At 39.4% G+C, this 12,411-nt stretch overlaps 1 protein-coding gene across 2 annotated transcripts in view; it reads right to left on the bottom strand.

The window, feature by feature from the left end:
- Window positions 1–12,411, bottom strand: part of zfpm2a (zinc finger protein, FOG family member 2a) — a 160,444-nt gene that overhangs the window by 113,755 nt on the left and 34,278 nt on the right. For both annotated transcript variants that reach the window (XM_047360493.1, XM_047360494.1), the window contains exon 2: window positions 4,276–4,434. In XM_047360493.1, coding sequence (XP_047216449.1) covers window positions 4,276–4,434 — 159 coding nt within the window. The remainder of the gene's footprint in view (window positions 1–4,275; window positions 4,435–12,411) is intronic.

The raw sequence follows: 12,411 nt of genomic DNA, 5'->3' as shown, positions 1-12,411 counted from the left end.
GGAAAAGCTCTATAAATGTGAAATTGAGGGGGACCTGTTTAAGGTAAGATTCTTGGTTAATCACTTGGGAGAAGTAAGGTTATTTCTTTATATATTAGTCCCTTTTTCTTCGCAACTTTCAAATGAAGACAGACCTTCTTCAAAATGCCATGTATATTAAAACTTGTTTATTCTCCAAAAGGTGCTGATTTGTATTTCCTAAGGTGTTTCAAACAAGGAGCATTTTAAGTGCAGCTGACAAGGCAGTGTTGACACCTTTAGAAGCGAACAAAGACTTTCACTGCAAAATGTCTTAAGGTTGAATAAACATGGGCTTGTTTACAATTAAAGCAATTAATTGCTATATTTGGCTGAAATAGTGCTAACTAATTTAAGTTGATTTAAGTGGCCGAATGATTCAGCAGAAGACCATACCGTGTAAGGCAGTGAAGGAAATTTTCATCGAAGGTATTTGGAAGAACCAACATATTTACAATACCTTGCAGAAGTATTCCTGCTCTTTCAACCTTTTCACAGTTTAACTTATAACAATCTCAAAGTACAGCATATAGCTGTGTTTATTGGGACTTTATAAAACAAACATTAGTAACCAACAAGTATTGCATGACTGTTTAAAAAACTGTTAAAAAACAGATAACAGTTTTAACATGGTTTAAAAAATTACTATAAAAATCTGCAAAGTCTTCAGTATCTGGTTTTGCATTAAGTGTATATACTTTGTAGAACCATCTGTAGCTACAATTACAGCTGCAATTGCTTTGGTGTGTCTTACTATCAGTTTTGCAGAGCCTTGTACTTGTAGAGCCTGAAATTTTAAGCTCATTCCTTCGCAAAATAGTGAGAATAGATATAGAGCTTCTGTTAACAGCAAATTTCAACTCTCGCCATAGATTCCTTAATCTGATGTAGCTCTGAACTTTGCCTGGGCTATTCAAACACAGGAATATGCTTTTAAGTAAGCCATGTACCTCTGGGTCTTTATTAAGTATCATCCTGCTGGAAGGTGAACCTCTGCTCCACTCTCTAGTCTTTTGCAGCTTCTTATAGGCTTTCTTATAGGATATTTCTGTAGTTAGCTGCATTTATATTCAAATCAACTTGACTGAAGAAAAGGATCCCCACAACCTGATGCTGCCACTACCATGTTGTTTCCCTGGGTGAATTTTCAGTATATGGAGTGTTGTTTTTCTGGCAAACATAGCACTTTGCTTACAGGGCAATTAATAATGGTTTACTTCTTGTCACTTTTTCACAGAAGTCTAATTTTAAAGTGTAGAACTGATAATTCTGGTAGGTTTGCTGCTGTGACGTACACTTTGCATTTTCAGCTGACAATTGAACTGTGCTTGGGATATTGCTTGTTTAAACCTAAACCTGCGCAGCACTTCTCCACATCTTTCTCCCTGACCTGTCTGCTGTGTTCTTTGGTTGTTCGCTAATGTTCTCTAACAAACCTCAGAAGGCTTCACTGCACATCTAGAGTCAAACTGAGATTAAATTACACAGAGATGGACTCTATTAAGGCAACTGGTTAAATTACTCTAAACATTTTTATATTTTAGATTCTTACAAAATATCCACCCTTTGCTCTGATTACTGCTTTGATCTCTTTGTGTTCTGTCCATGAGCTTCATGAAGTGGTCACCTGAAATGGTTTTCCAAAGCGTCTTGAAAGAACTTCCCAGACGTTCATTAAGAGACGGCCAGAGGTTATACTTTCAGTCATTACAGCAAAGGGCTGATACTTTTAGGAGTCTAAAATATAAAACATAATGAAAGTTCTTTTACAATGTTTGTTTGCTACATAATTCCTTATGTGTTCATTCACAGTTTTGATGCCTTCAGTGAGAATCTACGTACAATGTAAATAGTCATAAACATAAAGAAAACCATTCAATGAGAAAGGGGTTCTAAAACTTTTGACAGAGTACATTGACGTTTGTGGTTATAACGTGACAAAATGTGAAAATGCGAATACTTTTGCAAGCCATTTTATAATGGTTAAAAGAGAAAAACAAAGATCTAGTATGTAGATGCTCTACCCTAAGCAATCATTGATGAGGTGAAGAAAATCAGAGATCCTTGGTGTAACTTCTGTATGTGACTTTGGTGAGGTTTGGAAGAAATCAGCGCATTCAACAGCAGATACTGTACGTCAGTAGCTATGACACAATAAAACCATGAACAGATTTCAAGGTTCCATGACCTTAGACCAAAATGGGATGTCAAGGTGCTCCATGCACTTATCTGGGGAGACCGTTTTCTGCAAGGGTAAGGCAAATGGCTGAGTCGTTGGTGGCATTCAACTTCTTGACCTTTGCGCCTTTAAGCGGCTTTGCTTCTTCACCGCTCTCTGATCAAAGTTAATAAGTGCTTCATATGTTAATGAAAATTGGTACTCCTCTTTGTGTTACTACAGCTTTTTAATACCTATTATGGACTGAAACTTTTAATGGAGGTTTTAGGTCCCTCTGACAAGCCCATTTCAGAGAGTGACTACACAGATACAAGGCTAAGCTAAGACCGGAGAGTCGCTGCTCAGTGGAGGAACCTTACACAGGAGACCTTATTCTCCGGGAAGCAGCTGAAGATAAAGGCCATGGGATGAGTGGCTGCCTTAAAACCCACGTTAAAGTCCACACAGGGCTAATTACAGCATGCCATCGCATTTGAGAGGGTTTAGTTAATCAAGGGGGCTCTCTTTTTTTCCTTCATATAGTCGAGGAATAACACACTTAAACCATTTAATGCTGCCAGGATTGCATCCTGTTTAATTCACAGCAATTTCACATAAGTGGGGAAAATTTAAGCCACTATGACATTAGTTTTATACAGATCTAATTGAGAAGAAGATCATGGGGGAGAAGTGTGTGTGTGTGTGTGTGTGGGGGGGGTACACCTGAAGATAGCACTGAATTTGCCACATAGAAGAATGAGCAGTGGACAGAACATCATTTGGGTCTTAGGAGGCAATGGGGGACTCAGCTACTGTAAGCTTAGATACGAAAGTAATGCAAAAAAATCTGACTGCCAAGGCTTGTGTGTGACAAGGAACAAATTACCAGAGCCCACGGAAAGTTGTATTTGACATTTGGGATTGCTAAGTCGTGTTAAGTTTGTTCAGCAACACGGAAAGAAGATTCTGAAAGAAGAATTCCGGTTTTATTCAAAACAAAGGGAGTTTCAAGCGGCTCCGCCAAGGTTCTTTGAAGATTTCCAGGACTTTTCCTCTTTTATTAACCTCTGTAACCATCATCATATATACAGCATCATCTATTTCATGGCTACTGGGTTATTAGATGCCCATGCATTGTACTTTGATGTTTAAGGAGGGATATGCTACAAGGAAGACAAAGACGGCAAAACAACCGAGACATTGCTGGTAATTGCAATTTCCAAACAATTGCAGGATTCAACACCCCCCCCCCCCCCCCCCCCCCCCCTGCCCCGAGAACAAAAAGAAAACATTATTGATACGATTACTGGGGCGAAGCCTACCTGGAACATGAAAGATTTATTTTTTCTTGAATAATGTAATCCCACGAGGCACATCAGTTTAGAAGTCAGGGGGAATAACTCTAAACAATTTTTCCTTTGAAAGACGAACGAGGCAGACATTCAAAGCATTGACTGTTCATTAAAAAGTCAAATTTAAGGGATCCATGCGCCAACGAGAGCAGGGCCACCTGGGGCAGAGAGCGCCTGAAAACCGGAGGGTACAAAGAGTCTGGTTCGGTTGGGATGGGGGGAGGAAGGAGGTGGGATGAGTCTGTCATCTTCACACTGTAACCTGAAGCAGACCACAAATTAGTTCCTGTGATGGCAAGGTGTGACTGAAATGAAACAAACACACAAAGAGGCAAACTAATTGAATTGCAGTTCAAAGAGGACTAGAGCGCGTTTGGCGATGCTGTGGTGCTTTAAAGTGCTGGACCTCCAAGCAGTAGCAGGTGCTACTGAGTGTTCACAGAGCTTCGGCGCCGGCTTGCAGGGGAGGGCTGCGTGGACCGGTGCTTTGGTATACCACAGCAAACCTTCACAGTGCTATCACAGTCAAAAGGGCCATCTTCCTCTCAGATCAAACTGCTGCTCTTGGGTGGATTGCTTGGATCAAATATCGGAACTCAAGGTGGTGATGCAGGAACAATTTTCAAATGCATACAAGCTCTGCCAGGCTTGATTTGAAAGGAATTTTATTCGTCAAACTTTTGCCAACTTTTGGTTTTTAAGCTTTACATCAAATTGTCTTGGCATTGTGTTTAAACAATCGCTCACCTTTGTTGCAGAAGTACTCTATGTCGTCACAGTTCATGTTCTCACTCTCAAACTCGGCCGTGAAGTTCTCCTCCACCGAGAACTCGTCTTTGGCCAAGAGCTCATTCTCCTCGGAGACACACTCCTCCTCTTCTTCCTCGAGGCCATCCACCAGAGGACCTGGGGAAGACACACACACACACACACGCACACACGGGGGAAATGTTCAGGAGTTTCATCACATCCTTCAGGCTTTCAAGAATAAATAAAGAACTTCTACTTCACTGTGTTGCTCTTCTTGCAATCCAACCAATTCAGATGCAATTCGACACACCGCCCTGTCTAGCTCTGTATCCATGTTCAGATAGTCAATTTTGGTGCTGACAAAGTCTTGTCAATAATATTTGTTTTTGCTGCAAAGTTTCACAAACTCTTTCCACTATAGCTACAGCAGAAGTCCTTTGTGAGGGTGTGCTGGTGAGAAAAGCGAGTTGACATGCAGCCAAGGTGAGCCTGATGTTAATCCTTCTACCTGCAAAACAAAACCTCACATGGATGGAGGGATGGGGAGGAAAAAAAAGATCCTTTCCAGACTTTTCATACCGGCATCAGCATGGGAGAGGAAAATAAAATACTTTTATTAATTTGTTAGCCTTATCAGAGGGTACAATGTTGATTTTCCATTTACATTCCTTGCCTCCGGGTAATACACCAGTGCAATCTTAAAGGAGACACTTTCCGTGTGATTAATTTTTTTCCCCTCTGTGCAATATTATTTCTTTAAATCTAAATGATTTCAGAGTTTTGCTTGTAGCTGTACCTCTCCTTTGGTATTTGCATATTACAATTTTTGCTTCAATCAAAAGGTGTTGATGGAATTACTGTACTTCTACCTGAATTGTATTAGTTCTAAAAAAGCATCTCACCAGGATTCCGGATGTTATTAAGATAATGGTGCATCTTGCACACAGTTCTGTTTCTTGAAAACATGTCTGCAGAGTTTTTCTCCATGAATTACCACAAAAAAAGAAATGATGAGACAGGGTGAGTTTTGGTTTTGTTTATAAAATAAAAAGGACAAATGCAAAATTTACTTTTCATTAGATTTGAAAAAGAGGAACCATATTAGAAATAAGGATTTTAGTGGCAGGAATGCAGTCTTTGTATACCAAAGGTTTTAAAAGTTACCAAAGCAAAACAGCTAAAATCTTCCTTTAAACTGGTCTTATGGTTAAAAATGCTTTTAACAGGGTTTCTACAGATGTTTCTCAAATTTCTGTAAACCTTCCATACATTCCAAACCCCATTTTCTAGAGTTCTCTCTCCCCTTACTCATTTTAAAATGTGTATTCCCTGTGACTCAACACTAGGTAGGCTTTATAAGACAAAGAAATACAAGGAAAAAAGATAGAAAGGAAGGGGACAAGGAATAAAGGAAGAAGACATAACAAGAGCGAAAAAGGAATGAAACAAAGAAGGAAGGGCAGAAGGAGGTAAGGAACAAAGAACAGAAGGAAGGAAGAAAGGGAAAGTGATGAAGGGGTGGAAGGACAGAAGGAAAGACAAAAGGAAGAAAGGAAACAAAGACGAAAAGAAAGAAGAATAGGAAAGACAGCCAAATTGAAGGAAGGGTGGAAGGATACAATAAAGGATAAAATGAAGGACACAATGAAGAGCAGAAGAAAAGAAAGGACACAAGGAAGGCAAATAGGAGGAAAAGATGCAACAGAGAATGAAAGATGGAAGTACACAATAAAGGATCAAGGAAACAAAACGATGAAGGAAAGAAAGGCAGGACACTAGGATGGAACAAAGAAAGGACTTAAAGACAAAAGGGAGAAAGTAAGTAAGAAGGGACATGGAAAGGCAGATAGACACAAGGTAGGAGAGAAGCAAGAACACAAAAAAGGAACAAAGGACACAAGGAAGCAAAGGAGGAAGGAAATAACTTTTAGACAATGGGTTGAGGAATACAGTCTGGAAATACAAACATTTTTCCATACTTTACATATTTTCTTTTTCCATACTTATTCAGTTCCTAATTCCTAAATACAATTCCAGACTTTTCCAGGAAGCCCCCCCCCCCCCCCCCCCCATAAAAAAAAACAAATTACCAATTTTGCTTGTAAACAAAAAGCAACAGTACAGTGAACCAATGATATATTTTACTGTGAGAAGACCCTACTGGTCACATGAGTCATGTTTCTTCATCATTTAAACAGGGTGCACTCATATCCTCTCCACACCATTCAATGTGTTTGTTCTGTTGCAGCAGGAGTGAACCCTTCAGCTTTAATAAAGCAATAATTTCAGCTCAGAAAATGGGGCTGGTGTTCCTCTTCTGTTTCTCTTTCTTCTCGCACTGAGCCTCATAAAAAGACCCCCCTGATGTCCACAAACTGCTTGCTCTTTTCATTAGTCTTATAAATTACTCCTTTGTAGAATCCAGCATCTGCAGGAGCCCCGGACATGAAAAGAATTAGCGCACAGATCTCTAATAGACACCGCAGAGGGCGAGTGCTGCTTTTAAATGAGGATACAGTTTTATGATCTTATCTAATGCCTTCTGCTGATTCGCAGAGGAGTGAAGTGAAGCGTGAAGTGACTCGATGAGTCTACCATTGCTTAGGATGATACCAGGAGATAAATATCACAGTATCAAGGGGAGCTTGTATGACTGGCGTTAAAAGCTTCTGCCAAGGCAAATGAAGACGGTGGGAAAGAAAGCAGGGAAATACATTTCTATACACACAGTCTGTACACATTCCATTACACAGCTGAATGAGAACCGTGTGTACAACTAAATGATTCTTCCTCTGTTGCTCGCAAATACAGCAGCACTATTGCGACACAGAAAATAGACCTACAGTGTTGTGAGATAATAAGAGTAAAGGGAGATTAAAGATAAACTTCATGGTCAATAAGACACACAGATTAGGTAGATAAGATGAGATAGAATTGAGGTTTAATAGACTCAGTATAAGGGCATCTCACTTCCCCACTCTAGCAGATAGTAACTAAATGGAGCATTTTCAGACGATAGAGTTACTGGGGGCCTTACTGAATATGGAGAAATGAAATATTTCACCCAGTCAGAGACATTAAAGGGGGCTTGATGGGCAACTTCTCGAGAGCCACGTAGATTGCAAAAGTTTGCCCGCATTCTCACATGTTTAACTTATTATACAGTATTCATTGCATGGAGAGACCTGAAATTATTTCAGAGACAGCAATGATAAGAATAATGACTTTCTAAACGACCAGCACCACACTCCTAACTCATTTTCTGATAGTGGCGTTCCTGCTATATTTAGTTGTGTACTGTTTAAAATCCTGTCACATTCTCTGTGTGACCCACGCTCGTCGGTGCATTTCTATAGGGGGCTGCTGACGAACTGGGCCAGAGGAATGTTTGCTACTTCTGCCTCTTATCATGCCTCCTCCGGAGTTCAGATGGCCAACGACACCACGAGAGAACGTCTGCATGTCACTTCACTACAGAAAACAACAGAGTGTGCCTTTAGTTCGGGGGGTCATTGTGATAGACTCACATATGTAGTTTGAGGTAGGAAAGTTAGACAATATTAAAGAAAAATAAATAAAAAGCAGATAAAAAATCTAATTTTTACAAGAAAAGCTGCAAAATTAGGTACTGCATCTAGCTAGCAACATCTGATAACCTTTCATAATAGATTAGATTTGGATATTTAGTCTGAAAAAAACAGAAATGTTACAGTACTCTGGATCAAAGTCCACTAAAGTTTTAAAAGGTTACAGTTTCAAAACTACTAATATTTGAATATGATGCCAGACAAAGTTCTGGAGTCACCAGATATGTTTGCAGCTGTATGGAGCAGAATCTCTCTGGGCTGCTTATACATTTCTTTTTTAAATCTTTGTGTGAATTTGGTGAAGTCATTATCATCATGTGAGAACCTCAAACCAGCCTATGGCTAGAGATAACATAAAACATGAAAATATGGTTTACTTGTATCAGGACATGACATGAGCAATTTTACGTTTGACTTTTTCTAAGAAATAATTCCCATTATTGCTACAGCAAAAACATGCAAATGAAAAGAATTAAAGTAAAAATGGCACAATATTTCTGTTGTGACTGAAATCTATCTCATGAAGCACTATTTCATTGCGATCAATGTGATTTCATCTAGTGAAAGAAGTTTAAGTCATCGTTATGAGCCAAAAATGTGAACATGTGTGTTTTGTCCATATTTGAGACTCTTAATTTGAAGTAAGACAGGAACTAGCTCCTGATTTGCCTTGTATTAATAGTAAGCTATAGAGACTGCTGATCAGGCTGAGCAACAACCCTCAGTTACAAAAGTATTAAAGAAATACCCCATCAATTTTCTTTTAAATCATTAGTCTGGCGCTTGAATACTTGATAGAAAAAAGAAATTGGACAAAGTAACAATGAGTGCTGTGAGAATATCAAGACAGTTTAACTCAAATAGAACTGAAATCTGGTTCTGTATCTCATTTACTCTGGTTCAAACTCTAAAAAACATAGACTGATCAAACCTGACTTTGGTAACTCTACCCTGATTACAGATTCTTTCAAATGCAGTGTGGTGCATTAAACCTTTATTCTTTTTGCGAAGGTTCAAAAAGAGCCTTTCATGAATTTTTGACATTGTGAGCAACCTTAGAATGAGCAAAGCATGAAAACCACAACATATATATAAAAAAAAACATAAGGAAAAAAAATGGGGATTCCTATTTGTCCTCAAATTACAGCAAAAATCTCACCTAATCTAGTTCTCATATTGTTTATGGATGTATCATTTTACCACTGTTGTTCAGTTGTCTCTGCAAACCTCCACCTTTAACAGTATCCTCCATATACAGTCGATTCTTCTTCTGTCAGCCACAGGGAGAAATCAGTCCTGCTTAAACACTTGTGCAGCAAGAGCAGCCTGTGCTAATAGAGACATTGGTAGCTGAATGCTGGCTTGATCACACTGGCTCTTTTGTTCATGGCGTGGCCTCTGTCTGATAGGGATCGGCCATGCGGAGTGTAGCTCCGGAGAGGGATATGGTAATGCCCCCACTGAGTCTATAAAATGGGGTGAGACCATATGATGGACAGAGGATTAATGAGTCACGGAGGAAGAGGAGCAAGGAGGAGAGGAGCACGGACACAGGTGGAGGAATAAGCATATCTGTTAGGAAAGTGCTCTGTGCTACAGTCTGCGACTTAGTGGATAAAAACAGAAGATGGAAAAAATATGGTCCCACCTTTCATCCAAAGCTCACATTTAAAAAAGGAAGCGCTCTAAAGAAATGTGGGTATGTGCAAAATTGTAGAAGTGGTTGCTAATTTCATGGAATGTTCTTTTTTTTTAACCATCCGCAATGTGGGTAGCTTGTGGCTGGGCTGTGATAGCGATACTGCACATTATCAGCAGGCTCCACAGTGTAATGTGTGGATCACAAACCCGGCCTCCTCTATAGCTCCCTAATTAGAGGTGAGGTAATTGAATCTGACAGAACAAAGCCGCAGATCTCTATAAGCATGGAAACCATTTTTGCACCCACCTATACAGTTTTTCATCCAGAAAGGTCCATTGAAAATGTGTCCAAGCTGGCCTGAGGATAAAACGCTGCACCTGAGACTAAACATGAATGCATAATGCAGGACCTAAAATCCAGCAGGGGCCACATAGCTCAACCTCTGCCAACTCCACTCCCAGTGACTGGCCTTGGGTGCCAATGCAGATTCTGGGTCTCCCTCACTTCTGGGTGAAACTTTTGCAAAGGAAGAAAACAAGGAATTATTTTAACTTGAAGGATGAGTTTTAAAAGGTTGAGAGAGAAGAGGAAGAGAAAGTGTTGAGAGACTCGGGGCCACACTTGCTCCTCAGCTCTAATGACCTTTGGGAAGCAGAGGGCTCCCCCGGCCTTAGAGGTGACTTAGCATATATGTTACAGGGCTCACGCTTCTAATTTAATCCTTGATCACAGTAATGAAATAGATACCATTTATGCAACTGTTAATAGTCTAATATGCTACAGGAAACCTCAAAGGAATATTCTATTTCTAACATTTTCTTTTTCATGTATCGAAGATGTTACAAAACAAGAGCCTTTTTTTCAAGTTCCACAGTCTGTGATCAAACTAAATGTGGCGCTAATGCTGTAATACAAGTCAAAATAAATTAAACACTTGTGTATTGTCTGTGAATGGTTGCTTGTGTGTGTAACGGAGGGTGTGTATGTGTGTGTGTTTTGGGAGGAGCGTGGAGCAGCTTCAGTGGAGACTGATGTGTTCTCAGAGCTACAGTCTGTGACCAAGAATAAGCAATGGTATTGTTTAACTTGATTTTCCGGTTGCTAAGCAATGTAATTCTCGTGATTAGAAATGGCTGCCTTCCTAAATTCTGGCACTTACAATCAGTAGTCAACAAACTGCTTGAAAACTCAGCGGTGACACTCATCTGGAAAGTGTGGCAAAAAAAGGCGGGAGGGTGGGGCTGTGTCGTGATAGGAGGAGGGGGGTTGAATAAATGTATTCCTACTCATTAAACACACACTCTTCTTCGAGGTTGCGGCACTAAAGATGACACGGCATCTAAACGCAATGTGATGAAATCATTCATTAAGGAGTTTCCATGTGCAGCTAGATGGAAACACACCCACTGGCTCGGACAGCATCCTCATGAAAGCTTGTTTTGTATAAGCCACATGCTGAAAGTAAAAGATGACTACTTCTTGACACAAATTTATTTTGCTCACATTTGACAAACAGAGCTAACAGAGTTCTTGTCGAATGTATAATTCCACTCAGACACAGCGTTGGATCCCAGTGTGTTTCCAGAGTTGCTAAGTTCTGTGTTGTTGCGCCCAGAGCTTCTGTCTGGATTGTTGAAGGAGAATAACATTCTCTCACTTCTTTATCCAGTGCATTTGAATTGGAATGGCATGAAAACATGCTGGCATTTGACGATGCCATTAAAATGCTGGAGGCTCCTCTGAGCATGCCCGAGGGCTTCAGCAGATGCCAGCCACCTTCTCTGTGGAGTTAGCTGGGTCCTGCTTTACTCTGCTGACTTTCCTCTCCTCTCTAGAGTTTGCAAAAAGAGACTTGCACCTTCAAGTGGGGAACTGGTACGACGATGAGTCCATGGAAGTCGATAGGAATAGGTGATCTTGGCTTAGTTGATGTTTCTGTTCTTACAGTGTTCGTACACTATAAAAATTTTATTTTGGACAGAATTAAATTTTACGCTTTAGAGTTGTCAACAAGATTTTCAAGCTTATTACTTTTTTTAGTAGTAACTTAATTCTACCAACCTTACCTATTTTGTTGTGGTAACAAATGCACCTAAATATTTAGATTTACATTTAACCGAAGATATTGGTTCATCCAGCCATTGTTCTCATTTCAGGGCCTATGCAGGATTCACGAAGTTTCAAAGGCTTTTGAAAACCTTTCCTAGACATTATGATTTTAATTGTACACCTGCATAAATAAGAAAAAATAAATCACCTATCTACTAGCTTAAATTGACCTTACTTAAAAACTTAAGCAAGTTACATATAACTTTATCCACTTAAGTTAGTGTTTTTCAGCCTTTAGATGTAAGGTAAGGTAAGTTTATTTATATAGCGCTTTTCAGCAACGAGACACTCAAAGCGCTGTGTGACTTACCTAGGGTTCTAACTTAACTAGCATCGATTATTGTCAACAGAAAATAATCACATTTTGAAATTCCACCATTTTAGGCTAAACTATAATGAATACACATAATTGTTTTTCAGTATTTGTGTGAAAAAGAATATCTGGCTTGGAATTCCTTCTAATAGAGATGAGTATTGTCATGGATCTGGCTCTTTGTAATTTTTTGTGAAGCGCAATCTACCTTTTAAGACCCAACACAGAGCCTGTCATGTCATTTTCAGCAAGGGTTCCCAAACTTGTCAGCCTGTGATCCCCAAAATAACAGTGCCAGAGCCTGGTAGGCCCCCTATAGATCCATGTAAATTTTTACATTCTATATTTCTTATACAATATAGAGTGAAATAATTATTTGAATTTTTACATGAATTTATAAAAACAAAATGACATTTATCCAGTTTATTTAATTATTTGATGGGAGATGTAATGGTGCATTTCTTTATTTTATGAGACATTTC

Source organism: Girardinichthys multiradiatus, chromosome 3 (genome assembly GCF_021462225.1).
Source record: "Girardinichthys multiradiatus isolate DD_20200921_A chromosome 3, DD_fGirMul_XY1, whole genome shotgun sequence".
In the NCBI taxonomy this organism is placed as follows: Eukaryota; Metazoa; Chordata; class Actinopteri; order Cyprinodontiformes; family Goodeidae; genus Girardinichthys; species Girardinichthys multiradiatus.
Note: the sequence above shows the minus strand (reverse complement) of the source record. Positions and strands in the feature narration are given on the sequence as shown.